This window comes from Aspergillus brunneoviolaceus (genome assembly GCF_003184695.1).
Source record: "Aspergillus brunneoviolaceus CBS 621.78 unplaced genomic scaffold BO95scaffold_7, whole genome shotgun sequence".
NCBI classification, from domain to species: domain Eukaryota; kingdom Fungi; phylum Ascomycota; class Eurotiomycetes; order Eurotiales; family Aspergillaceae; genus Aspergillus; species Aspergillus brunneoviolaceus.
In genome coordinates, this window is record NW_020290737.1 from 430,193 (window position 1) to 455,351 (window position 25,159).

Consider the following 25,159-nt stretch of genomic DNA (forward strand, 5'->3'; position numbering starts at 1 on the left):
TCTGGGGATCTCGTTGTTGTTTCCCGCCCCCTGATTTTGCCATCCATCCTTGTTGATTTTCTCTCCCCGTACAAAACCTTTATTTAACCCTAATTTCTTCTCTCTTCGAAAATATCTTTTCTGCATGTACCATTCTTGTTCTTTCTTTTTTTTCAGACCCTAGACGCTAATCGCAGGTGTATATCCTTTGCATGTGCAGGGTTATGTTTACGGCCGTCTACGGAGTTGCATTTGTGGGTGATGCGCGATATGAGCGCATTGAACATATGGTGTGTGGTATGGTTTTGTGGGTATATATCAGGATAGACGGTGCAATAAAAAGGTACTCTGGGTCAATACTATTTATTTCTGCCATGATATACAGCTCTTCATGATACGCGATGTTCAGAAATCTCCTTGCCCATGACGGTTTGGGGCTGTTGGCACTGCGTTCCTCTATGGGATGTTGCGTAGCAAGTGACTCTATAGCAGCCCCCCCTCCCCCCTCCCAACTTGGTCTATCCAATGCATGTCGATACTACTCCTCTCTTCCTACCCCGACCATCCCCAACGCCACCTCACTCAACCCCCGAAGCTGCTTCCACCTCTCCAGCAACATCTCAAGTCTACCCCGCTCCCACTCCGGAGACCGCACGGCGGCCGGGGAGGACACAACAGCCAGAGCAGCAGTACTCCCATCATCCTTCCCCTCTATACTTTCACCTCCGTCCCCCACGCAGCCCCGCAAATCATCTCGGGCTATCATCGCCTCCTCAATCCGCCCGATCACCGCCTCGCATTCCCCCCGATACACCTCGATCCACCCCCGAACCACCTCCGTGGCCCGTTCGCCCGAGAACCCCCGCCGCGAGCGTCCCGTGATCCAGAGTTTCCAGTCGCGGCGGCTCATGGTTTTCAGGGCGGCTGCTGCTTGGATGTTTCTGGGGATGGTTGAGATTTGGGATGTGAGTTCGAAGTTTCTGAGGTGGGTGGTTAGCTTTCCCCCTCTTTTTGTTTTGCGGGTATCAAGATGGATTGCGGGGGGGGGTAGGGCCTGGCCTTACCCGAATAAATCCTGCCCGATGAGGTCTTTCTTTTGCTCGATGGTGAGGTCTTGGAAGATGATATCGTCGAGGTAGATGCTATCTGAGGGGTTGGTGGGGAGGAAGAAGCCATCTTTTTTTTCTTTGGTTAGATTGTGTCTCTTTCAATGGGGGCGGACTAGGGGCTAAGTTAAGGGCTAGGGAAGGGGGACAGCATACATTCGACGAAGAGGAAGTCGTTGGAGTGGGAGCCGTAACTCATGAAGATTTCTTCGTTTTGGTCTGTTTTTTTTTGGAATGTTTGTTGTTAGATTGTGTGGTTTCTTGTAGTTGGTGTTCGTGTTGTTGTGGGGGCTGCGTACCGTATTGTCGGGTTGCTTTGAAGAGATAGTTCTCGCCGGTCCAGATGACTTCGCATGCCTGTTTCGATAAAGAATGTCAGGTGTTTGGTGAGGTAGAGGTAGGTGTTGGGTTGGGTTGGGTTGGGTTTGAGTGCGTAAGGGCTGGCTGGCTTACCGCATCGTCGTCGTGGTTGAAGTAATCCGCAAATGGGACCATGGCGATAGCATCATTCCAGTCCGCCGGCTCCGCTTTGCCCGGCGAGACATAGTAGAAGCTCCGCGAGTTGATGATGAACCAGTAGTAGGCGAACGTGCTCCAGTCAATCTCGGGGTATACGGTGCGCACATGTGCCCATGCGGCCTGCAGCCGGTTCTCCTGCTGGCTCAGCAGGTTCTGGTATCTGGTTTCGTAGTCTACGCCTACTGGTTCTTTCTGGAAGGTATTCCAGAGTCCGGAGATTGAGGGGAATAGAAGGCTTGATGGTGCTGCTGACGAGGAAGACTCGCTGCTGCTGTCGCCAGCTGCTTTCTCGAAGGCGGAATTGGACCGGCGGAGATGCTCCGGCCAGAGCACGGGCATAGTGTCCTCGAACTCGCGAAAGCTGGGCCAGACCTTGCGCCAGGGCTCTAGCTCCTTGAGTAAGGCGGCGTCTCCGTGGCTGAGAAATGCAGCGAGAATGCAGTGGATGGATGAGCCTGAGGGGAATTGCTCCACGAATGATGAGGGGATGGAGTCGATGGTCAGCATTGCTGATACGGGCACGCTGAGCATGACCTCATTCTCCTGCAGCTGTATTAGCATAGACCAGAAACAGTGGGCATGATTCATCAATCATGGGGGTGTTTAGGGCATGGGTTATAGGTATAGTACATACTTCTATCGTCCGCGTCGCTTTCATGCCCAGGCGTCGGCCGGGGAATCGCGCTGGAGTGATGCCGTTTATCGTCACGCCTTGGGACTTGGCCCATCGCATGAACGCAACATGTTCCTCGCCGGGAGACTCGTCCGTTGCCATCGTCAGTCTGTCCTCTAGCCACTTTTACCGCTGTGTATGTCGAACCGAACTCAAACAAGACATTGCGTGGATGCTTGTAGTTCTTCACGGCGCGATTAGGTAAGCGACATACGAGAGCGTTCCTGCCTGAGGCCTGCAAGCAGCTCCGCGGACCTGCCCGTGCAGATTCGATATCCGCATCAAATCCAAGGCTTCTTGCGCGCAACCTTTTTTTTTTATGTTTTCTTGTGGTCGACATTGCGAAACACAGTCTCGCCCTCCTCCCCCTTCTCGCCTTCATCTCACAACATATCCACAATGACCGACCCAGCCACCACCCCGCAAACCGCGCCGGACGCAAAGATCGACCCCGCGGCCTCCCTCCGCTACTGGAACAGCGTGCCCGCCAACGCGAACGTGATGCTGGGCATGCTCGGCCAATACCCCTGGTACACGCGGATCGACCTCCGGGGCTCGAGGACCTTCCTGAACAAAGTCCGCCGCCTGATTCCCGACTGCCCGACGGAGGGCAAGCTCGCGCGCGGGGTCGACTGCGGCGCGGGCGTCGGCCGCGTCACCGCGGGCCTGCTCGCCCACGTCTGCACCACCGTCGACGCCGTCGAGCCCGTCGACAAGTTCATCCAGCTCATCCGCGACTCCTCCCTCAAGCGCGACGGCGTCGTCGGCGACATCTACACCTTGGGCTTGGAGGATTGGCACCCCGACAAGCGCTACGATCTGATCTGGACGCAGTTCTGCGTGGGCCATTTGACCGATAGGCAGCTGGCGGAGTACTTTGTCCGGTGTCGCGGGGCGCTGACGGAGACGGGCGTGCTGGTCGTCAAGGAGAATCAGTCGACGGATCCCCGCGGGGAGGATATGTTCGATGAGGAGGATAGTAGTGTGACGCGCACGGATGAGAAGTTCCGGGCCCTGTTCAAGGACAGTGGGCTGGCGGTGGTGGCGTCGGAGTTGCAGTTGGGGTTCCCCAAGAATTTTCGGCTGTTGCCGGTCAGGTTTTATGCGCTGAGGCCGGTTTGAGTGGTTACCCTTGGGCGGGGTTGAGAAGGGATTATGAAGGGTTTGGGTGAAGGGCAAAGCATTGAGGTGGTTTCTCGGCTTGAAGGGGAGCTGGGATGGTCACAGCTGACTGGGTAGAGACGGTAATTGTCGACATCAGCCGATCTGATCCCTGGCATTTGCTTCCGCCAGATGCTAGGGCCATTTGTGAGCCTGCCACGGTGGTGGTCGTCGTGTCGACTACATCTGCACATGGCATCCCCGTCACGGCACCTCTCGATCATGTCACGATATATACGAGACTCGGCCTATGCGTGTATGTTTCCTAGGAAGGATTGACGATGGCACGAGTGCAACGAAGAAAGAACTAACCAGAATTGAGGGGATGGGTTGTTTGCTGCTGGCGGCAAAGTATATAATCTTGTACAATCTTGGTATTATGATTCCATTATCTAAAAGCAAATGTCCCAAGCCGAGAATAATAAGTCTAGGTATCCGAACACAAGGCGCAACTATCAACAAGTCGCTTTGAAAAAGAAGTAGGCTTGGGTATCTTTATGTACAGTAACATGTCGGCGCAGCCGTCGTAAATCTCATCATGAACTTTTTTCGTAATCTTCACGTTTTTTGTGCAATTGTTGGTTTGATGTGACTTCAATAGTCCCTGATCCAAGCTCATCTTGAGTGTGCTCAGACTTGTCGAAGTCGGATGGAAGAACACCGTTGTAATATGTCGAAGCAAATGTGGTTACGTCCAGGTAGACGGAAAAGTATCGTAACCCTGCAAGAGTTACTCAGGATTGAGCGGATGGGCTTGATGGCGCAGTTTCCTTTTCGCGGCCCCAAGGGAATAGATTCGGCAAACGGTCATGAACACTTTCGAGTCGTGTCCGAGCGGATGGCGCATTCGGGTCGTCGGTATACGCAATGCCTCCTTCACCGTGGTTTGCGCCCCACGATTGTCTTTCGCGTCGAAGATCACTCTGAACCCATGGGATAGTGATCAAAGTCCAGACTCCAGCCCAGGCGAATGGAAGCGTCCAGCCCAGCTTAAGAGGCTCATTAGTCATAATCGTCATACTAATGGGGAGTGGACAGACTTACAGTATAGGCAACCGGCTCCTCCACGGTGAATATGATCGCGGTGATAGCGGCAGCGCATATGATGGATCCTCCGGTCCAGAAACAGTTCATCTGAAACAGCATGCGGCGGAAGTATGGGCTGGAGAGGTACCGCGTGCGAAGGGCGTATCGATAAATCTGACCACCACCTCCATCCACGGCAACCACATCTTCAATGAGCACATACAGGGCGGTGGGCATTGTTGAGCCTTTGGGCGTGGAGGAGATTCGGAAGGGTGCTTTCACACCACATGCGCGCAGGATGTCAAGGGTGAGGTAGACACCACCAAAGTAGAACATAACGGTTGGGAGGACCATTGCAACGAGGCGCACTAGTCATTCACAAATGTTAGCCAGAGTCAAAGGCACGACGAACTAAGATCAACTTACCGTAGGGCTCTTCCGGTACAGTTCCTCTGAGAGAGGTTAGCTGTTATCCAATATCCCTGCCGACTATGCCACTTACACAATCAACTCAATTGCGAGGATCAACCAAACGATAGTAAAGTTGATGTGGAAGAAGTCGAGCTGCATGAGAGTCAGTATGACCCATAGCGTTGGCAAGCAAGTAACATACCCATCCTTTCGGGGCATTCAAGGGTCGAGCGCGAGAATCTTTGCGAAAGAGATTGTATAACCGATAGAAGTATTCGAAAACCGAGATACCTCCCAAGGACGCAGTCACAATACTGAAGACTGGACGGCAAAACAAATCAATAAAGATCGGGAGGGTCGGGAATGCGCAGGGAGACTGAGAACTTACCGACGTTGTGAGAGAGGTCGGTGAGATACCATAGACACCAATATAGGATGAGCGGTTGAGCCATTGTATCGATGATGAAGAGAATCCAGAAGAACGCGATCGACTTCTTCCTTGTGCGCAAAGAGTAAGGGAGCTGCGGAGGCTCTGAGGGCGCCGTCCCGGCGGTTGCTTCAGTATCATCCATGATGGGTGGCTAAAAGCGGCACGTAGTAGTCGGCTCGATCTGTCAATCAGTTGTTCTGTGATGTGATGGGTGTTTAGATTGATAAAGTGGCTTCCGAGACAATGCAAGGCATGGTGGGGTGGAAAAGGAGGATAAAAAGTAGTCTGGGTAGGAGAGCAGGTAGTATCTCTCGAATCGAATGGGATGAGAGCAGAATAACTAGACTATATGGAGTTTCGAAAGGAGGCAGTGTTCAAAGGCGAAAAAGACCCCGGAAACGACGGGTTTAGGAAATTGTTTTTCCCCCTGCCCATTGAATTCGGCGAACCGAATGGCTTTTTTGGCTGGCCGCGATGCCTGACGTAACCCCGTCGCGGTGATGTCATCCGCCCGTTCCGTCACTCTTTATTTTTCTTCTTCCTTCATTCCTTCACCAAACATCAACAGCATAAACAACCCGAACACTGCACATCCTTCAGTTGTAGACTTGGCTGATGTTATAAGAGCTACTGTTGTCTCACTCTATTGTGATTCTGTCTGGGAGGGTGCTGGGATCCAGGTTTCAACCCACAATGTCATCCCAGCGGTTCATCTGCTGGTCTGACCCGCCCACCACCGCGGGAATACGAAGTTTGCCTCCCACGCTTACCGCTGGATATAATCCGTTCTACTATAGCTTTCGTCGAAGGATTGAAGATAAGAGTACGGGGTACTACATGCACAATTAATTCTCAGATTGTCCAATATCCCTCCCATCAGATGCCCGGAGCTTTGAGCCACAGGATTAGGTATGTCTTTGATCATTGCAGCTCCACTTGGACCCTGGCCCGACCGGATGATCAGCAACCGATCGTCGGAATGCATGAAGTCATGCACAATTCTACCGGGCTGAGTAATTATGCACTATGCAGCTACATACTATACAAACAGTGATAGCCGCCCTCAATGTTGAGATAGTGGCACCGAGTAGTATGTAGCTATAATGACATGACACTTCCAACTGCGGCGGTCTTGTAAGCAAGAACACTTGGTGGGGCAAGGGGTCAGTTGCTACGAGTATTGCCTAACTAGAGTGTAACGCAGTCAACAACACACAAATTCACTTTGTCCAAGTCAAGAGAGGCATCAACACATGAGCAGTTTACTGCTTAGAATTAGTGAATGGCCGCTTGATCAAGGTCCTTCCTGATCATAACACTATGTTTCTTCTCCAATCTTCCGTGCATGTAACACTTAAGCTACTCAGTTTATCCCATCCTCCCACCACACGGGTTTTCAACCTGCTACCGAGGCCAACGATCTAAGGTCTTTCTACCTTCTACCTTCTCCTAAAGTGTATATCCTGCAACTCACGAAGGTGTCGGAACGAATTCAAGAACACCTAGAGCCAGAAGGTTAGTGCAGATCTACGGTTTCTCTAACTCATGCCTCACTTTATTCTTTAGCAGAAATGAAGGACGTACGCAGCTAATCTAACCAAGATCCGAGGTTCTAGATACCGAAACGCAATCATGTCTACCTCGGACGACGATGGGCGCACTACACCGCCTCACACTACCCTAGCCTCTGATACCGAGGCGGTCGAGGGTTCCTTGACTTCAAGCATCGAAATATCATGCCCATGGCCAGGAGGCAAATACATCATCCGCGAAACGGAGTCTAAACTCGTCATTGCGCTGAAAAATGGTGGTTTGGGCTTGTACGCTCTGCCAACCAAAGAAACCGTGGACTACGACCTGGGGTTTTACTGGAATTGTGTCGAGAATGACAAAGGGTGGCTCGGCTTGAGAAACACTGTGTCCGGGGGTTTCATAGGACTTGCTAGCGTCCAAAGCTCCAAAGCGAAAATCTCCAATGCGACCAGCCTTTATCACACAATGAGACATTCATTTTGTGCTCGTCAACATCCAGATAGCGGCTATGTACTTCTATTCATCGATACTGATGATGATGATGCACTCTTGCCGATGACGACCTCGAATGAGAGGTTGACGTTTCGTTACGGGAAAGTCACGAGATGGGAGTTCATCAAAGTTGATTCTCTTTGAGTCAACTTGAATTCGACCGGGCTGATCAATTATGCTTCAATATGTTGACATAAAACAACAGGCAGTGATAATGTTAACTTGCTCTTTGTTTCTGTGGGAAAAAAGACTGCCGGTGTAAAGTCTGCATTTGGATTCGTAAATATGATGGCTTGAGGTTGGATTTGAATTGTGTGTTGTTTTCCAAATGCCGGCTATTCCAGCTTGCTTAGGATAAGTTGAGATGACTATCTATCACTTTTCATGTACTACTGACCGACTAGAATCGACAGAATCATAGCCACCATTAAACAGAAACCAGCGCAAAAACAGTATCTACATCCCATCAAAGCATATGAGACTAACTAGCGACTGCCAAAGCGCGGAGTTTATATTCCGACCCATACCCTGCTATGGTTTCACATGGACGTGTGTATGTCCCGTCCAAACTCCCACTTCATCATTGAATCCCTATTTTTTGACTTTTCTACTACCCACACCACGAAGTACGGGATAAACTTCCACCAGCACACCAGGAAACAGGAGCAAAGTCCGAAGTCAGAAGGACAAATGCCACCGTGAAGATCAACCTCTGATGATTTGAGATCTTTACTACGAGTATGTAACGCATGCCCCACATCGAGCTCTATAGAAATGGAATACTCCATAGATGCCCATCCATAGCTAAACTTACCGAGCTTGGCTGCTTTTGTTCGAAAACAGGATGTCCACGTCGGACGACCAAGGATGCGATACTCCAACTCATACGACTCCAGCCTCCATATATGCTGACTCAACCGGCCTTCCTTCGTTTGCGAGAATACAAACATACAAGCTGTCAACTTGTCCATGAAAAGGGGGAACATTTATCATCCACGAGCCCAGGTCCAGCCTTGTCATCGCATTGAGCAATGGTGTCCTGGGCCTCTACCCGCAGAGAGAGGGCGGGAGCCGGGACACGGCTAATCACGACTTCGGGCCGTACTGGAAGTGCATGGAGAATGAGAAGATGTGGCTCGGCTTCAAGAATACGGTGTCAGCTGCCTACATGGGACATAGCGACCTGCAGTCATGCTGGCGCTTCCAAGCCACACAGTTGTCTCACGGCGAAAGGGAATCGTTTTGCACACGGCAACATCATGATGGCGGATATGTGCTCCTGGTCAAGCAGGGGAGCGGGTTTCTACCTATGAATGTTGGAGGAAAGGCTGGTACAGAGTTGGTGGTGGACAATGACCGGAAGGAACGAGGTGGCAGTTCATCCGAGTTGACTATCCTTGAGTTAACTCGGACAATTATGCCGATGTTCTGGGGCCGAGAGAAATGAGAGTCAAGAGGGCGGATACAAATAGTGCACCACTGAGCTGACTCGAAAATGGAAGTCTCTGTGTTTTAGCATATTGTCTTCAGTACTTTTAAGATGTCTCTCAGTTCATTCAATGATTTCAATTACCTTAAGGGAATAGCCAATGAACATTCCCATTCTGAGCGATGTAGCAACACATCACGTGATGGGGACAGATCTATCACGTGAGTGGATGCCCCCCAGCAATTCGGCCTCAACTTCCACCTTTTCCCTCCACGACGCCGGTTCGATTCGCGCTTTGGCCTCTACCATTTTCTTTCTCGTTTAATAAAATCTCCGTTGTCCAGGCAATGACCTGAGATCGATATCCGCTGCAGGTGATTTTTCCAAATCGAGATTGAGCAGTGCAAGGCAGTGATTATGGGGACAAAATGGCCCCAAGTCTTCGGGACCTGATTGATTTTCTGCTTGCAGAGATTGCTCTCTGCGGCGACCAAGGTTGGTGCCCTGTCAATCTCTTTTGCCTCGACGAAGTGATGCTCCACCATCACGACTACTAAAACTCAACACACTTCCCCTGCATCTTGCATGCATCCTATTGGATCAAAGCACTCCTACCTGTCGTGCCTATCTACACCTGCACGTCCCTTTTTAATCACTTACACCGTGTACCTCCCAGTGGTAAAATCAACTAATGCCTTCCAGGTGCATCGCCATCGGATATACTAAAGTTCATCGATACATTCTATGCCAGACTGGCACAGGATGCTCCTGACCGCAGCCACACCGTGGACAGACGCTTCAAGGAGAAAGTCTGGTCCTGGCTGACCAAGAACCCCGAAATCTCGGTGGGTCAGAACAGGGAAGGAAACCACCTTCGCCTGCAAGATGTCACCGGATTCTCTCGTGGTGAGTCTTCCACCGAGGCGCACGCTCCCACTTTGTCGTCGGAGCCTGCTCGCGTATTCGTCTCAAAGGAGCGAACTTGGCTAGCAGTCACCGGCCATGAGCCCGATGAGACCAAAGTCTTGCCCACCGAGTTCGCTCTTCTCTCAATTATCGCCTCGCGTAAGCACAACGGCATCGTGCAGACAGATCTGGTCAAGGCCAGTGGTCAGGACAAGCGGTCGGTACCGAAGCGAACAGACGCCCTGCATCAAAAAGGCTACATCGAGAAACGGGCTATTCAAATCAAGGCTGCTCGGACGAGTCTCTGCACCCTTCGCCGGTTTTTGACACCAGAACATGCACCTCAGTCCGATCAAGACTCTGAGCCGTCTGGGGTGAAGCTCAAGATGATCGACTTCAATGAGTTTAATGGGAAGCTCTTTGACATTCTGAGGGAATACAGGCTTATTTCTCGCAATGATCTCAAAGCAAAGCTCGGATTTATCGATCATTGGCACTGGCGAATCCTGTCCCGGGCGCTTCGCAAGTTCGAGCGCATCGGGGTCTTGAAGCGCGTGAAAGCTTTGTCTCAGTACGCGCATACACTGAAAAAATTTCATCCATGTGTCATGCTCATCCGGGAACCTACGGAAAAAGACATGGAATTATTCCATGAGTTCAGTCGAAACATCTTGGCCAATCTGGACCAGGAAGACAACGTCGAACTGGAAGACGAAATGGACCAGGAAGGTTCAGCCCGAGGATCGCAAGCCCCCCCGAATACCACGTTAGTGAAACGGGAGCAAGAGGTGGAAGACGCCGGTCGCATTCTCCCTTCTTGGAGCCCAGACCGCAACATCCATAATCTAATCTTCGAAACGATCGATAATGCGGGGACTGCGGGCCTTACCAATCAGGTAAGTCGAACGAAGGAAGCAAGGTACCTGAAAACACACTAACGCCATGAAAAGGGGATTATTAGGAACTGCTTCGGGTACTACTACCGCAGACCGCTAGAAAACGCAATTAGTCGACTTACAGATTGTTGGCAGCTGTCCCAGCCATTACACTTGCGCCATCTGGCTATAGTGCGGGACACAGCACTTGAACGAACTATTACACATTACGTTCATTACACCGCTCTAAGTTTCCAGGCACTAGTCAACGCAGGAGATGCGCTCTGGGAGGCGGTCGAATTCCGTCCGAAGGATGCCAAGGACGAAAAGATCCGACCGCCCCCTGTAAATGCCATGCCTCAGCTGGATCAATATGCATTACCCTTGGACCGTCCGGGAAAGGAGGTGCTAAAGGGCGGTGATGCCTCCCTCCTGGAATGTATCCTCGTGGCTGAGCCGCCAAACTATAATTGCTCCAGCCGTGACCCTGTGGCAGTGCGGCAACTGGATGGGAGCTATAGAATTGAGCAGCGACTCAAGGGCGCCGCTGGCGTTGGGGCCAGCCCGCTACGCCCTAGGTCTACGCCAGTCACAGTCAAGAAAGAATACGCCGATGTCTCTGGCGATGAGATAGTTGAGCTGAAGCCTGCTAGACCACGTCTCAAGAAGCATGATCCAGAGCGATACAAAGGCATGTCCGAGAAGGAAAGGCTGGAAGCGATGGGATACGATGAGACATGGACAGATTACAGCGTCTTGCTCATGGAACGACTAACACCCGGCGTGTACGTCACTCCACGTGGTCGACGAAGGGCGGCCGGCAATCGACAGGGACGCCCTCGTGCTAGCAGGATTGCTGTGTTCAAGTCTCCGAGACTGTCATCTTTCTCGTGGTTCCAGAAAGATCGTCTTGACCCGGACGGTGAGACGGCGATTCAATCCCGAATAACGCCCCAATCACTGCGTCCGGTTGAAACGCCTGGGCTCACGGTGGCTGATTCGGGCACGGCACTCGGCTCTCCAACACCTTCCACAGCTGATCAGCCGCGAGGGAGTAAGAGAAGCCGACAGCAGCGCGATTCGGATGCGACACCCGAATTAAGAACTGACAGCGCACGGAAGCAAAGGCGAGTCGACGTTGGAACCTCCCAAACTGGTGCAGTATCCGTCGATGCAAACAGTAGCAGCCTTTCGGTTCAAACTGAAGTAGAAAAGAGTCCTTACAGTCGAATGAGCCCGGTCACAGTAGATCAGCGCACGAAACGAAAGCGAGCCGTTTCTCCGAAAGATGGGGACCAAGCGATGACTGATCTTGCTGAAACTGCGAAGGGTGATAGTATTGTTGCGACACGACGTTCCCCGCGCAAGAAAAACTCTAGGACAATTGCAAGCGAAGTCAGTCCGTCGCCAAAGAAACCCCGTGCAAATGATACCCTGCGGAAATGGCTCGCAACTTCGCAAACACCAAAACGTCCAACCGAGAATCACGCAGGTGCTGCGCAGGCAGCAGACCATCATACGACCTCTCAGAGTAGTGAGAAGACACAGAGCGATGAGATGGTTATTTCTACCGACTCCAACACGGCAAGCACCACAAACGCGGACGTACAGCCGGCTGCCGATCAAGTCGAAGTCCCGTCACCGTCGATATCTCAAATTGCACCGGAGTCAGAGCAGGTGGAAACCCCAACACAGCAAACGAAGGATAATGATCGAAAACTCAGAGCAGGGAAAGGAGGATCTGTCGCCGTGCTTCGCCGGCAAATCGTTATGGATATCATCGACCAGGCTGGAGGAGCTTACCCAATGGGGACAGAACTTTGGTACCCATTTATGACTGCATGGCAGAAAACTCGCTACAAGGAGGTTCCCGATCTCCGCACGGTCAGAACAGTGGTGAAAGGACTGGTTGATGCTGGCAGGCTGAGCCAGCTAACATTCAGTGGACGTGACAACAAAGGTGTTATGGTGACAAAGAACATTGTCTACAAAGTGGAGATGCAGGCCGATGATCCTCTGATCGAAGATCTGCAAAAGAAGATGCTGGCGGCAGACCGGTATTACTTTCCTCCAAACGTTGATGTCGATCCGGAGATCAAGAAGAACGGCAGCAAACGTAAAAAGATGGAAGGAAAGGAAGGCCGGCACACAAGTCACTTTCCCTTACTGCCTGACGAGCTTACAGTGCAACTGCATAAAAAGCCTGCGTCTGTCGTTGCGATAGAGAAAAGGCGAGATATGGCCATGCGGAGGGAACTGCTCGAACAACTTGCTATGGAGGAAGATTTCGATCCATTCAGCGGCTCGGAGATTGTTCGTCTTATGACATTCCGACGCCGGGCAGGAAAGAACGGGGCTCAGGGATTGACCTCCATCACCAGGCCATATCCGCTGAGAATGACCAAGGAGGAGCGACAGCTGCAAAGACGTCATGCACTAGCCGGGTTGGCCTCGATCCGCAAAATGCGGCGCCTTTGGTCATCGCTTGCTCCGTACTCGATGCTTATGAACACCAGGTCAACCTTCATGCCCACAACTGGGACATTCTCGACCGAAGCTGGTATTCCGGCACTTCAGGCTGCAAAAGACCGTGCCAAAGCAGCAGCAAGAAAGCAGGTACTCATCCCTGCAACTGAACTACCGCACTCCTTGGAAGACATCCTTAAGTCTCAGAGGCACAATTTCGATTACTCTACAAGTGATGACCCGCGCGCACGCCAGTTCTTTCATGAGACCAACACCATTTCTCGGTGGGAGATTGAGAATGAGGATTTGCTTGCGCGCAAGAGCTCCGAGATCACGTTCATCAATCAAACGGTACCGAACCTAGAGAGCTCCGGCATTGAAAGTGGCATTCGGTTTGATTTTGATGAGAGCTTTGGGGATATCATCACACCGCGATTGTCTGTTATTACTCGTCAGCGACGCCGACGGTCGGAAGCCGCTTCAATGGCACCTCAGAACCGCCGAATAGCCAAGTGGGATGAGTCCATGGCCGGCGATGAGAATAAAGCACTCATGTCAAGTCAGCAGCTCAACAACCGGAACACATTTCCTAAGAGGAACCGGGCTCCATTGGCTCCCGAGATGGTTCGAAGAATCATGGTGGCATTTGCCGTTGTTCGAAGTCTGGCGGGAGGGTCGGATGCACGTCAGATCGACTGGACTCTTTTGTTCCATTGCTTTCCTGACATGGAACAGGATATTGTGGCTGAAAGAAGCCGTCTCGTTCTCAACAAATGCCGTTTGCAAATCGTCAAGATGCAGAGTGACTTTCACGAGAGGTTTCTTGATGCCTATGCCAAAGATGAAGTGCCACGCATTGACTACGATGATCTATACGGTTACGACTGGGAGGGAGTAGTCGATTGGGCGATGCATCATCTGGAATTACCCAAGTCTGAGAAGCTACCTGATCTCCCAGCGACGAGAGAGCAGCTTGATAGCATGTTCGACGTGCGAGAGGAGCCAACAAATCCGCTGGACGAATTCTACCACGTCAGTCAGTCGATCACTGTTAGCCGCAAGCGCGCCTTGGCTGCCGCTGTTCCGTTTGCCATGCCCTTGAGCAACAAGATGGCTCGGGCTCGGCCCCGGAAGGCCGAACTGGCCCGTCTGGATGTAGCGAAGACGTGGGTTAGAGCAAATGTCGTAACTCCAGATGAGACCTACCGCCCCATGGAGGCACGGCAAAGTCTAGAACGATTTGGGGAGCCCTTGGTCCACCAGGCGCTGCAGTCGCTGGTTACAGAACGCGCCCTAAATATGGGCAATCGGGGCCGCATCACTCCAGGACGCAACTACGATGTCACGGAGTATTTCTTACTCGCTATCAGCAAGAAGCGGGCCATTGAGAGTTTCCAACTGCGCCGTGCCCATAAATTCAAGACGGAGGTCTTGGATCCCGCTTTCCAAGACCAGGGACACGCTGAGATCGACTGGAACGCGGACGACGGCGACATGCTCGTGGCTATCAACCTACTCTGGGCTGGTCGCGTGCTCCTCAAACCGCGTGACCCCCCTCGCGACAAGTACGGTCTAACGGATGGTGGGTATCTGACTCGACAGATGGACAAGAAGAAGCTTCAGTTTACGGTTGAGATCTGGCCGACGGATACTTATGTGTATGGAAATCCCGTGCAGGAAAAGGCCAGTACACTGAAACCACCGCGTCTGGTTGAGGAGATTGATCCGGCGACGTCACTCCCCGCGAAGGTTCCACTGTGGTATGATATCCATGGGGACTTCGTGCGAGTTCTGTGGGATCTGGCGGTGGCATCAGTGGTGAGCTGTGTGGCGCAGAGGCCTGGCATCAGCGCTTCTAGCATTGCAGGGATGTTGAAGCCGACGGTGGGAGGATGGGAGGTGCAGCTCTTATTGGAGTGGATGAAGAAGGTTGGGGCTATGAAGTTGGATTGGACGAGAACGGACAAAGCACACGATGAGGATGAGCCAGGCTGGCGGACGGACGAATGGTGGTATATGGTGTTGGCTTGATTTAGGGGGGAGATCTTGATCTAAAGAGCTGTAACTATAGGGCGTTTTGGATGAGAAAACTTGTTGCTTTCTCGTGTGTTATCCTAGCCATAGTCTCTTGTGTCTTGTTCCATGTATCACTATTCCGAGCAATTTTTGTTGAAACAGCAAGCAGCCTGTCACAGTGACCATCTCTGGAGTTCTTTGCTAGAATATCGCGACAGTAACAGCAGCATCACAACAAACAGCTGTCGGCAGCAGATTAGCCACGCACCTGCTCACTTATTCACTTGACATCGAAAAGCCACCCAACAAGCGCGACCACGCCTCACCTCAGAAGTGTCATGATCCCCCTCTTTCTTGTTATCGGACTCTTTACCCTCGTCATCATCCTCACTCTTTCACTCTACCACCTCCTTCCTTTCACTTGCCCTTCATCGACCCAGACAACCCCATCCCCATCACCACCACACTCCTCACAACAACACCATCACCACCACCACCCGAACCCAACAACCCAAAGGCTCACCCCTCTCTTCTCAGAATCAGGATCAGACCCAGAATCAGAACGAGGAAAAGAATCCCCCAGAATGACTCGCAAGAAGAAATCCCAAGCCCGCAAGATAATCACCAGGCGCGGAGATCTTCCCAAGAAACCACCACCCCCGCAACCGCAACCGCTACCACCACGACTACCAGGCCCGATCCCCTCCATCGAAACACCCACCGGTCTAGCTCGGGCTCCAGCTCCAGCTCGACCAAACGCGACCAACCCACCCCCGAAATCCCACTTCGCATTCTCCTGGTGGCGCAACCCAATGGGAAGAGAGATGCTGCGCGGTCAGCTTGCTCACGGCAGTGGTGGCCATCTTGCCCAAAGCAATAGCGGTCCGATTCCTCAAGACCATCGTGGTTCAACTGCCCAAGGCTATAGCAACCAGGCTGGTACAGGGACAACTGGCAACGGCAACTACGGCACCGGCTGCATCGTCAAGCGCGAGGACGGCGGGTATCACGAATACGAATACTTCACTCCAGCCCCAGCGTATCACACGGGGTATGTTGGTGGTTTGGGGAGTACTCCGATGTATACCAATGGATATGCAGGCGGGTTTGGGACTGGTATCATGGGTGATGGTGGCGGTCGTCATCAGCTGCGGGGTCTGGGGGCGGGTGTGAAGGAGGAGTTTAATGGTGTGTCGTATGGGGGAGATGTGGGCTACGGGGTGGAAGATGTCAAATCGTTCAGGGAGGAGGGCAAGCCGTTCGGGGCAGATAATGGGGACGAGTACCGCCAACCGTTCAACGCAGAGTACGAGCACGAGCACGGCAAGGCATATGACACCAATACCAACACCGGGGCAGGGCACGGCGCAGAAGCAGGATACCACCCGTCTTCCGCGATGTCTTACGTCTCAGGGCATGGGCCTGCTGCCTCCTCCGCCATCCATAACGCGGGATATACTGGGCTCATGAGCAGAGACGGCGACGGTCCCAGTTACGGCGACGACAATGACATCCAACCCATTGATCCTCGCCATCTCGAAGAGACCGACAGCGTGAAGAGCACCACCCCCGATCTGACTCGCAACTGTGTATTCTGCGGCAGGAATGGGCATTCGACTGGGGCGTGTCCGGAGAGGTGGGGGAATACTGATAATGGTCGTAATGACTCGAGAGCTGTGAGTTTGTTTACCTTTTCTGCATTTGCGTAGGGCTACAACACGTCGAAAACATGCTAATACGAATGACAACAGGCACGTCAACCAGGGACTGAACGAACCAGAACCACGCGAAACCGGACGCGAACTATCCAGCGCAAACTACGACAGCACCCAGGGAGGGAGACACAGAAGGAGGTGGAGGAGGAGCGGGAGAAGCTGGATGCTCTCCTTCGCGAGGCTCAGGATCTGGAGGAACGTACTTCGCAACTGCTGACTCGAGACGATCCGCCGGTGGATTTGGATGATGTTCTACGCCGGATTATTGAGGATATGAAGTGATATCTGGTTGTTGTTGCGCGCGCCCTGGAGTCGTCAGAGATCGATTGGGTATGTGCAAGATCTGATATCGTTTGGTTTATTAGTGAACTGAAGGTGCAACTTTAAGTTACCGACATCCTGGTAGAAGGATACAAGTACAATACAAGACAACGCCTGGGCTTGATAATGTCCCATAAACGCCAAGATATCCCATCCATGCTTTTGTATGGGCAAGAAATTATTCGTCTCTGGCGATGCGCCGGAGGATCATGACCACCAGGGCGACGATCACGCCGACGATAGCCCGGTCGAGCCAGGGTGTATCGGGGGATATTTGCTGCTGCTGTTGGTGTTGAGGTTGAGGTTGAGGTTGGAGCAGTATCTGGCGCTGCCGAGGTGTTTGGTCTGGTTGTTGCTGCACAGCTGGTAATTGTGTTGTTGATGTTGGTGTTGATGCAGCAGCAGCAGCTGATGTCGAGGTAGTAGTAAGCGTCTGTGCATCCTCTCCTCCAGAAACCACTGTATCAGACTTCAAAGACCCTATCGTCGGAGGTTCAAGTTCCTGATCTCCCTTCCCCACCTCCTGCTCCTGCTCCTTCGTGTTCGTCTTCTCCAGATCCGCAATGTCGCCTTCACCCTCCTCCCCTTCCCCCTCCCCCTCAACCCTCTTCCCACCACCAACCCCAGAAACATCCACCCCCCTCTCCCGACAAAACCCCCACCACGCCTCCAAAACCTCCAAATTCGTCCTCCCCGCCTGCTCACCAGCCCCCTCCTCATCCCCCTCCTCATCCTCCCCAAAGATCTGCCCCTTACACCCCTCACACCTCCACTCCCTCGACGCAACCGCATACCTCCTCCGCACCTCCTCCCCCACATCCAATCCGCCCACCTGGCCCCTGGCATCCCCATCCATAAAGCTCCGGAGGGCGATCAACGCCGTCCGGATTCCCCACGCCGGCTGCCACGTCTCCTCATGGTGGCCCGAGATACTGAGACAAATCTCGCGGTTGACCTCGAAGCGGCCGGAGGGGGTCAGGAACCGGAAGGAGGGCGGGCGCAGCGGGTACGTCGGGGGGAGCACGATCCGGCCGTGGTAGATCCCCTCGCTGTATGGGGAGGGCGCCGGCGGGCCCTGCAGCGTGAAGTGCCAGTCGTATAGGTTGGAGGCGCTGATGGGCGCGGCGTGGAAGGTTGGGTCGGGGTTTTTGAGGAGGTCGGCTTGTTCGCGCGTGAGGCGGCGGAGGGAGGGGGTCATCTTTCTTGAATCTTTTGTTGCGTCGTGGTGGTAGTGGTGGTTGTTTGGAGAGGTTGGTGGTGCGGGGGATGTTGGGTGGATGTGGATGTGAGGCGGTTTGGTGGTGGTGGTCGTCGTCGTCGTCGTCGTCGTCGTCGTAATCGTGACTGAGACTGTGGGTTTGGTGGAGAGTACGTATAGGTATGTCAAGAGCTGGGGGGGCAGTATTCTTGCTTCGTGCTTGGTGGTTTCAGGGTAGAGGTGTGGGTTGAGTTGCTGGGCGCATTGGATGATATGTACAGTAACTGTACTGTAGGTCCTGCGTGACAAGGCCGGCTTGAGTGATTGGTTTCCTTGGACGTTTGCTCGTCTTTGTTAATTGCATTAGCCAGTAAGTCTGGGAGATGATGAATTCAAGTCCAGTGGAAGTAGGTTTGTGGAAGGGAGCTGCAGAAGAGTTGTATGTTGCAGGTCAAAGTGGTGAGGGGAATGAGGAAAGGCCAACTGGCCTGAGGTGTCGGCCGGAATGTGGGCCAGGCACAATTGTGTAATCACAATGCATTCCTCAGCACACCTACTCAGTATAAAGAACTGAGCTACGGAGATGTTGGCGCAAAGCGTGGTCAAATTAAAAAGTACGAGGTAATCTTGATCAAGTGCGAAACCTCTCTTGGAAATTCCAACGCTTATGTTTCACAAGTGTTCCGTCTCAGACCACCCGCTACAAATACAACCATCCTGGTCGTGAGCTTGTCATATCTCATACTTATATATAGTCTTCCTAAGTGTACACCCAATTTATCAATCCCAGTTCCTCCATTCATCCTCTCCGCGCGGTGCTGCGTCCTCATCACTATCCTCCCCGTGTCGAAGACGCGGTGACACCGGTCGCAACGTCTTCATCGACACACCTGTACTGGGTCTCTCAGGATCTCGAACCACATCCAACGGCTGCTGCGGCGTCCAGGTAGCAGCCGGATTGGTAGCAGACGTCGCAGCGTCCGCCCCCATCCAGCTCTGGCTGTTGTTCATATTCCGTGCATACAAATCCCGATAATACTGCTGCTGGTCGACCGCCTCCTGTTCCCGTCGCGCCCGCACACCGTCGCGCGCCTCGAGGAACTTGGCGCTGGGTTCCCAGTGCCAGCCGTCGCCGGTGGTGGTACACACGGGGACTGGCCACAGCAGCGGGCGGCTTCCGAACAGATGCAATAGATTGCGCTTCCAGCCCAGATCGAAAGCATGGGGCATTTTCTCGCTGTCCTGCTCTTCCAGGTAGCTCTGGTACCGATCATGCTCGCGCTGCCGTTCCAGCTCCGCATACGATCGCGTCAACGCCTGCTGCGCGGGGGACAGATCCTCCCTCCCTGAGAAGTGCTGCGTGGCGCCGCCCTGCTGCGAAGGTCTGATCTCGTCCTCGCCTTCCTCCGCCCTAGTCACCCCAGGAATCGCGTTGGCATGCGCATCCAGAATCTGTCCGCCGTACTCCTGCAGCCGGTGACCCAAACCACTTACCCCAGCTCCATCCGGATCATGGCCTGCAAGCCCCTCGTAGCGATGGCGATCCAGCGCCTTCCGCAACGGCGAGACATACCTCGTCTTCTCCAGACACTCAATCGTGGTGACGCCCCGGACCGCCAGACTGATATGCCACGCCGTGAACCCCGACAACACCAACCCAATGATACCGCCCAGCACGGCCAACAACACCACATTGATGGGCAGCATCTTGTCAAAGTCCATGTACTTGCTATCGTCCAGCATCTCGTTCCAGATCCACGTCGACGCAACCAGAAAGTCCACCCAGCAGAAAACCGAGGTGTATATCAGAAACAGTAGGAACGCCTTGTAGTTGTAGAGCCCCACGCATGTCGCCAGCCAGGGACAGTGGTGGTCCATCTTCAGCACGCACCGCTTGCAGGTCGAGCAGTGGTGCGCCCGGTCGGGCTTAGGGCATTGGCACTTCTTGCAGAAGCGGGACCCACCGGTCGAGTTGACCGTGTAGGCCGTGTACTGCGGGAGTTCGGTGACGGGGAGGGCGCTGTATTCGTGCTGGCTGCGGCTGTTCGATGGCTTGAGGGGGGTGCCTGGGTCGGTGAAGACGGCGACCGTGTAGCAGGTATTAAGGCAGATATAGAGGAAAATCCCAAGAAAGGAACTCGGGAGGCCTGTCATATGATGACGGGTCATTAGAAATGGAGGGTTGGAGTCCTGTAGGAAAAGAGCCTCACCGATCCAGCTGCTCTGCACCGACTTGAAGCCGACACTGGCCTCCACCCAGACGGCCCACGTCGTCAGGCCATAAACAAAAGCGAGAGGGAAAAACGACGCCGCGGTGCAGCAGTAGCGTTCAATGCGCAGCGCCCATGCCCGCGGCCGTCGCTTCGGCCACGACGGCGATAACGGCGGTGATGCTGCTAAGGTTGCCATGTTTCACAAAGTGGCCGGGGTCGAGCTGCCGATCGGTTCGTTCAGGGCGATCAAATCATGGCAGCCAGTCCCGGATAGAAGGAGAATAAAGTACTCGAGTACGATAGGAGGATGCTGGGATACTAAGAGAAGCGAAGCAAGGGTGTATATCTTAGCAGAAAAGGCATCGAACAAGAAGTGCAGTGAGACACGGAAGACGTAGAGGAGGCCGTCGGCTGACGGATCATCGGCGGTGATTACGACGCTGCGGATGCTTACGGTAAGTTACCGTACCGAGCGAGTTCCGATCTGTCACCGCCACACCCGGTAGATCACATGCCCACTAGTGATTTGGATATATTGTGGCGCAGTCACTCATACTCTGTACGTCTTGCTGGCGTCTCATATAAATATAGGTCAATTATGTTCGTAATGCATTCGCTAGTCTACCAGAGATACTATATGAACATGAATCACTGCGGCACTGTCGCACAAAGCCAGGCCTGCGTCTTCTCCACTAACGCCGTTGAATAATGTACTGGAATGGGAAAATGTCAACCAGATCGCATAGAGGGATATTCAGATGTAAAAATCATATGCCCAAAATTCCAAAATGCTATATATCGAACATGCTCAAGTCGAATTCTCTTCCGTCGTGATGTTACCTTGCTCGCACCAGTCCTTGATCGGCTAGCGGGATATTAGTATGGAATGCACAAGACACATCCAGGGGGAAAAGACTCACCAGACAACTGAGTCGGTAGCACCAGGAGCAGTTTGATTTCGGGTATTTGTAGAAATCAATGATGAGCAGGATGAACCCGACCAGCACGGCAACCAATGCTCCCACACGCACCAACCACCATGCCCACCACAGAGGCTTTCGGCCGCGGAAAAAGTTCATGGGGTTCGATTTTCCGTCGGAGGACTTCAGGCTGCGCTTGCCCTTGAGGAAGTCGACGATGCTGGGGGCGGGAACCACCTTCTGACCTTCCTCTGGAGTGGTCGTGCCCACGCCACCGCTCATGGCCACATATGGGTTCCGTGCGAGCCCAATACGTTCTCGCAACACGTTAGGCGATCTCAAGAGACACAGTCCCAGAGCCAGACCCATGGTGAAGCCGCCAATATGTGAGAAGTTGTCCAGTCCTGGCAGAAGTCCCAGAACAAATGACACGCCAATTCCTAGAACCATAATGATCAACTCGACCCACGGCGACTGTCGGTCTTGCCAGCTGTACAGCAGATCCAGTAAATCGAGTGCGAGGATGCCAAAAAGTGCACCCGAGCAGCCGCATGATGCCTGACCCTGAGCGGCATAATTGCCTCCGAGCACGAATCCCCAGATCCCACTAGCCAGATACACCAGAGCATATCGCCACCACCCAATCATTTTCTCCATGGCCACACCGATGGTCATCTGCGCAAGCAAGTTGAAGCCAATGTGGATAAATCCGCTGTGAATGAACATTGGAATGATGAATCGGAACCATTGGTTTGGCTCAGGCTGATCGTCCAGCGATCCATTGGGCGTCGGGTTTGGCACACCGTTGAAACCACACAGTTCAGACAAGGTACAGTGAGACTCGGTCGTCGTCGCGTTGGGGCAGGGAAAGAGAATCGTTTCGTTGGCATTCTGGATGCCCGGTGTATTCTTCATACACGGAGTGTATCGAGATCCCATGTAGATCTGGAGGTAGGGAGAAGGACCGATCATGACATTGAATGACGGTTTAGTTTCGATCGGGCTTCCCGTAAGTTGAGCTGAGCCGGTCAGCATAATACCCTTGATGCTGATCCTAGGAACCTACCGTTCTTGACCAACTCCACGATGAAGACAATGATCTGGATCAAAGTGAGAGTATAAGTGACCCAAGCGATCTTCCTTCCAAAGAAACCCTTCTTCTGTGTTCGTCGAGCGCCAGGGCGCATGGCAGGCTCGATCTCGTCCGGCGACGGCGGATAATGCGTTTGTTGTTGCATCCAGTTTGCAGGAGGCGGATGGCCATTTGGATACTGGTTGTTGGCCTTCAAGGGGATATTCTCGGCATACTGTTCGCCCTCATTCAATCTGGCGCCAGCGGCATAGGCCCCCTGGTCGGAACCCAGTGATTGTTGACTGTAGTGAAGCTGAGGATCGGAAGTGGTGGGCTGGTAAGGATGTGTATCGAACCCCGGATGACCAGTTGCCGGGTATTGAGCTAATTGTGGATTGACTTGTTCGTAAGTTGGCGGGTTGCTGCTGTAGCCACTCTGATAGTAGCTGTTGGCCGCCATGTCGAATGGACAGCCTGACTGGTAACGGGCGCAAGGGGCCGGGGGGGGGGGGGGGAAGTGGTTGGTTGTTGTTTGGCTGTTGCGAGCGGAGGGCTGGTTTCGGGGGAATCAAATCGGTTGCTGTGCCTCAAACAAATCCAACATGCAGGAGATGAAAGTCGATCAAGTCGATGCAGGATATTGACTGGGGTAAAGGAAGGCAAAACATTCAGCAGCTGGCAGGCAAGCAGGCAGGCGGGCAGAAATCACGGGCACGTTTGGCTATTAAACAGCTGAACAGGGCTGAAACACTGATCAACAATGAATTGTAACTTACTATGTAAGTTTGGTTGGTTGTGACATAAAAAGCAAAGGCAGGTTCTCCCCCTGAGCCGTCAATGAAAGCCGGCGGGAAAATCAGAAACAGTGACGGATCGCCCCCAAAAGGCGCACTTGGTTTGCTATCCTGTCAACAATCCTTCTCCGACGGATGTGAGGAAATTGGATCACCAGAACACTCAAAATGACAGGAGAAAAATGGGAACGGAAGAGCAGAGACAACTTTGCGGAGGACGGGAAAGAAGCAGTAATTTAGGCAGGCGTCATTTGTACTCAAGAGTCAAGACTGACTTTCCTTTCCGATGGGCGGGCGCGCTGCCGCCTATTTTTGGGCGGCGATCACCAAAAGTCCATTGGAACTCATCATCGTCGTCAGCCATAAATGGTACTGGTAGTCTGGTACGAGTATGCAGGCCATATTGATTGATTCATTACACACGAAAGTCATCGCTGACCTGCGGGCCACGCACACTGCTGGGGCCGAGACAGTCATGTTCTGGCTAGGCACGCTGTGGCGGAGTCTTCCTCGTTTCCCTCTACGATTCCCATTCGTCTACTCGTGCTATAGAACATGTGGCACGGCCGGTAAAACGTCGCGTCACCGGCTTGGCACTTACACTACATATCTGGTGGCTGGTGTCCGCTCTAGGATCGAGCTTTCTTCAATTTCAATAAGGAGGAGTACTTAAAGTAGTGACGCTGCAGGCAGACAAGAGGCTCGTGCACACCTGGATTCTGCACACACACAATCAATTGCATCCCACAGGTCACAGATGGGTTCGTTCATATTTCACATTAAGCATTATTTCACATCTAACAATACCCACTTGCTCTAATCCACATGGTGGTCGCCTATACATTGATGTATGGTAGGGTTGAGCTCAAGTACATGTGATCTCTTTTCCTTTGACCTTGGACCCAAAAAGCCAATCAAAACCAGAGGATTGTACTTCCAGTGGACGGTTGACACGCATAAAGAAGTGTCAATGATGAGGGCCAAATCTCTCCGTCATGTTCCGCCTGGGTTGTCATCCTGCACGCTTGACACGCGTGCTCACATTATTTAATCCGATGTCTTCCGTCAATTCATTATGTTCGGACGGCGCACCCGCCGCTACCGATTGTTTATCATATAATTCCCAAAACGCCGGGGTTGAATTCCCAAATATGAAGCAAAGGTGGCACTCGGGGATCTGTCAAGGCTGTCAGCTTCGAATGCGGAATCGCGCAACTGAAGGTACCAATACTTCTCTTACCTTCATTGTCGATCCCTGGTATCCTTATACCGAAATAGAGGCGCGGAGGCAAATCACACAAAGCAAGAGGGCAATCGAAGGATCATAGCCATGACCCTCTCCATAACTCAATCGCGAATGATGCGCTTTTAGCTCGAAGGCGTAGACATGGAGTTGACGTGCGAATCGATGATCCCCAAAGCAGCCCCCATTTCCTCTCCATTCTCGCCAGTCAACAGCCAAATAAGACGGCTGGCCTTCTGGTATAGAAGCGCAGGGAAATAAACCAGCAGGGCCCAGAACAGGAGGGACAGCACGACAATCACAAAGGTGTTAGCCACCAACTTCTCTCCCGGCGTCATGACATAGAGCCCGAATGTAACCTCATAGCGATAGTATTCTAGGCGAATGCGATCGATAATCCGCTGCAGGACGTTCCGGTGGGCTTTCTTCATCGACAGGTGGCTGACGGCGGAGGTTGAGGTCGACATTGTGGAGGAGTATTTGTTGATTAGCTCATCCACGGCCGCCGGGGCATGGGACGAGATGTGGGTGGAGGTGGAAGGGGTATAGAACGACTGCATCTCGGTTGCCATCGCTGCGCGGTTGCTGATATATACGTCGGAATGTCAAGCTCAGGGGGATCGAGGTTTCCTGAAGAGGAGGTTCCGTTCCTTGCAATTCC

General features: G+C 52.8%; 12 protein-coding genes across 12 annotated transcripts; 5 read left to right on the forward strand and 7 right to left on the reverse strand.

Moving 5' to 3' along the window:
• Positions 1-544: 544 nt before the first annotated feature.
• On the reverse strand, positions 545-2,418 carry BO95DRAFT_381142 (ribosomal N-lysine methyltransferase; the record flags this gene model as incomplete). The annotated part of the gene is made up of 7 exons (XM_025583358.1): positions 2,239-2,418; positions 1,539-2,147; positions 1,385-1,442; positions 1,242-1,304; positions 1,044-1,155; positions 656-959; positions 545-619 (listed from the first exon to the last, which is right to left on the reverse strand). Coding segments are annotated over exons 1-7 (1,362 nt in total), but the record flags the coding sequence as incomplete, so codon positions are not given.
• Positions 2,419-2,585: 167 nt separating this feature from the next.
• BO95DRAFT_248205 (N-terminal protein methyltransferase) lies at positions 2,586-3,544 on the forward strand. Its single transcript, XM_025581403.1, has one exon. The coding sequence runs from the start codon at positions 2,677-2,679 to the stop codon at positions 3,397-3,399; it is 723 nt and encodes a 240-aa protein (XP_025446384.1). The 5' UTR covers positions 2,586-2,676; the 3' UTR covers positions 3,400-3,544.
• Positions 3,545-3,792: 248 nt separating this feature from the next.
• On the reverse strand, positions 3,793-5,943 carry BO95DRAFT_439078 (uncharacterized protein). Its single transcript, XM_025585659.1, has 6 exons — positions 5,264-5,943; positions 5,078-5,196; positions 4,967-5,028; positions 4,891-4,916; positions 4,483-4,832; positions 3,793-4,427 (listed from the first exon to the last, which is right to left on the reverse strand). The coding sequence occupies exons 1-6, from the start codon at positions 5,445-5,447 to the stop codon at positions 4,173-4,175; spliced, it is 996 nt and encodes a 331-aa protein (XP_025446385.1). The 5' UTR covers positions 5,448-5,943; the 3' UTR covers positions 3,793-4,172.
• An 865-nt stretch (positions 5,944-6,808) lies between these two features.
• Positions 6,809-7,533, forward strand: BO95DRAFT_479139 (uncharacterized protein). The gene is made up of 2 exons (XM_025590084.1): positions 6,809-6,820; positions 6,908-7,533. Exon 2 carries the CDS (start codon positions 6,938-6,940, stop codon positions 7,472-7,474), a length of 537 nt encoding a protein of 178 aa, XP_025446386.1. The 5' UTR covers positions 6,809-6,820; positions 6,908-6,937; the 3' UTR covers positions 7,475-7,533.
• A 98-nt stretch (positions 7,534-7,631) lies between these two features.
• BO95DRAFT_439080 (uncharacterized protein) lies at positions 7,632-8,130 on the reverse strand. Its single transcript, XM_025585660.1, has one exon. It carries the CDS (start codon positions 8,116-8,118, stop codon positions 7,870-7,872), a length of 249 nt encoding a protein of 82 aa, XP_025446387.1. The 5' UTR covers positions 8,119-8,130; the 3' UTR covers positions 7,632-7,869.
• A 21-nt stretch (positions 8,131-8,151) lies between these two features.
• Positions 8,152-8,777, forward strand: BO95DRAFT_479140 (uncharacterized protein; the record flags this gene model as incomplete). The annotated part of the gene is made up of 1 exon (XM_025590085.1): positions 8,152-8,777. The coding sequence occupies exon 1, from the start codon at positions 8,445-8,447 to the stop codon at positions 8,775-8,777; it is 333 nt and encodes a 110-aa protein (XP_025446388.1). The 5' UTR covers positions 8,152-8,444.
• A 271-nt stretch (positions 8,778-9,048) lies between these two features.
• On the forward strand, positions 9,049-15,199 carry BO95DRAFT_381147 (putative TFIIIC transcription initiation factor complex subunits Tfc3). The gene is made up of 3 exons (XM_025583359.1): positions 9,049-9,254; positions 9,462-10,561; positions 10,616-15,199. The coding sequence occupies exons 1-3, from the start codon at positions 9,188-9,190 to the stop codon at positions 15,035-15,037; spliced, it is 5,589 nt and encodes a 1,862-aa protein (XP_025446389.1). The 5' UTR covers positions 9,049-9,187; the 3' UTR covers positions 15,038-15,199.
• A 229-nt stretch (positions 15,200-15,428) lies between these two features.
• Positions 15,429-17,019, forward strand: BO95DRAFT_511261 (uncharacterized protein; the record flags this gene model as incomplete). Its single annotated transcript, XM_025591418.1, has 2 exons — positions 15,429-16,698; positions 16,774-17,019. The coding sequence occupies exons 1-2, from the start codon at positions 15,607-15,609 to the stop codon at positions 17,017-17,019; spliced, it is 1,338 nt and encodes a 445-aa protein (XP_025446390.1). The 5' UTR covers positions 15,429-15,606.
• Positions 17,020-17,073: 54 nt separating this feature from the next.
• BO95DRAFT_405566 (ubiquitin-conjugating enzyme E2) lies at positions 17,074-18,707 on the reverse strand. The gene is made up of 2 exons (XM_025584009.1): positions 17,674-18,707; positions 17,074-17,505 (listed from the first exon to the last, which is right to left on the reverse strand). Exons 1-2 carry the CDS (start codon positions 18,254-18,256, stop codon positions 17,237-17,239), a joined length of 852 nt encoding a protein of 283 aa, XP_025446391.1. The 5' UTR covers positions 18,257-18,707; the 3' UTR covers positions 17,074-17,236.
• Positions 18,708-18,904: 197 nt separating this feature from the next.
• On the reverse strand, positions 18,905-20,874 carry BO95DRAFT_405571 (DHHC family palmitoyltransferase). The gene is made up of 2 exons (XM_025584010.1): positions 20,467-20,874; positions 18,905-20,403 (listed from the first exon to the last, which is right to left on the reverse strand). Exons 1-2 carry the CDS (start codon positions 20,663-20,665, stop codon positions 19,037-19,039), a joined length of 1,566 nt encoding a protein of 521 aa, XP_025446392.1. The 5' UTR covers positions 20,666-20,874; the 3' UTR covers positions 18,905-19,036.
• Positions 20,875-21,059: 185 nt separating this feature from the next.
• BO95DRAFT_381157 (rhomboid family membrane protein) lies at positions 21,060-22,921 on the reverse strand (the record flags this gene model as incomplete). The annotated part of the gene is made up of 3 exons (XM_025583360.1): positions 21,060-21,334; positions 21,390-22,408; positions 22,456-22,921. 3 exons carry the CDS (start codon positions 22,919-22,921, stop codon positions 21,278-21,280), a joined length of 1,542 nt encoding a protein of 513 aa, XP_025446393.1. The 3' UTR covers positions 21,060-21,277.
• Positions 22,922-24,623: 1,702 nt separating this feature from the next.
• BO95DRAFT_353644 (serine palmitoyltransferase small subunit family protein) lies at positions 24,624-25,070 on the reverse strand (the record flags this gene model as incomplete). The annotated part of the gene is made up of 1 exon (XM_025582182.1): positions 24,624-25,070. The coding sequence occupies one exon, from the start codon at positions 25,068-25,070 to the stop codon at positions 24,624-24,626; it is 447 nt and encodes a 148-aa protein (XP_025446394.1).
• Positions 25,071-25,159: the final 89 nt, after the last annotated feature.

Excerpts from the sequence above, each read along its gene's own strand:
- BO95DRAFT_479139 (XM_025590084.1), top strand. The coding sequence starts at position 6,938 with ATGTCTACCTCGGACGACGATGGGCGCACTACACCGCCTCACACTACC.
- BO95DRAFT_248205 (XM_025581403.1), top strand. The coding sequence starts at position 2,677 with ATGACCGACCCAGCCACCACCCCGCAAACCGCGCCGGACGCAAAGATC.
- BO95DRAFT_439078 (XM_025585659.1), bottom strand. The coding sequence starts at position 5,447 with ATGGATGATACTGAAGCAACCGCCGGGACGGCGCCCTCAGAGCCTCCG. Across the intron at positions 5,197-5,263 it reads CGACCTCTCTCACAACGTCG|TCTTCAGTATTGTGACTGCG; the intron begins GTAAGTTCTCAG and ends TTTGCCGTCCAG. Across the intron at positions 4,917-4,966 it reads CTCGCAATTGAGTTGATTGT|AGGAACTGTACCGGAAGAGC; the intron begins GTAAGTGGCATA and ends AACCTCTCTCAG.
- BO95DRAFT_439080 (XM_025585660.1), bottom strand. The coding sequence starts at position 8,118 with ATGGAGTATTCCATTTCTATAGAGCTCGATGTGGGGCATGCGTTACAT.
- BO95DRAFT_381147 (XM_025583359.1), top strand. The coding sequence starts at position 9,188 with ATGGCCCCAAGTCTTCGGGACCTGATTGATTTTCTGCTTGCAGAGATT. Across the intron at positions 9,255-9,461 it reads TGCTCTCTGCGGCGACCAAG|GTGCATCGCCATCGGATATA; the intron begins GTTGGTGCCCTG and ends AATGCCTTCCAG. Across the intron at positions 10,562-10,615 it reads CTGCGGGCCTTACCAATCAG|GGGATTATTAGGAACTGCTT; the intron begins GTAAGTCGAACG and ends CGCCATGAAAAG.
- BO95DRAFT_405566 (XM_025584009.1), bottom strand. The coding sequence starts at position 18,256 with ATGACCCCCTCCCTCCGCCGCCTCACGCGCGAACAAGCCGACCTCCTC. Across the intron at positions 17,506-17,673 it reads GGATGTTTCTGGGGTTGGTG|GAGAGGATGCACAGACGCTT; the intron begins GTGGGAAGAGGG and ends TGGTTTCTGGAG.
- BO95DRAFT_405571 (XM_025584010.1), bottom strand. The coding sequence starts at position 20,665 with ATGGCAACCTTAGCAGCATCACCGCCGTTATCGCCGTCGTGGCCGAAG. Across the intron at positions 20,404-20,466 it reads GGTGCAGAGCAGCTGGATCG|GCCTCCCGAGTTCCTTTCTT; the intron begins GTGAGGCTCTTT and ends ATCATATGACAG.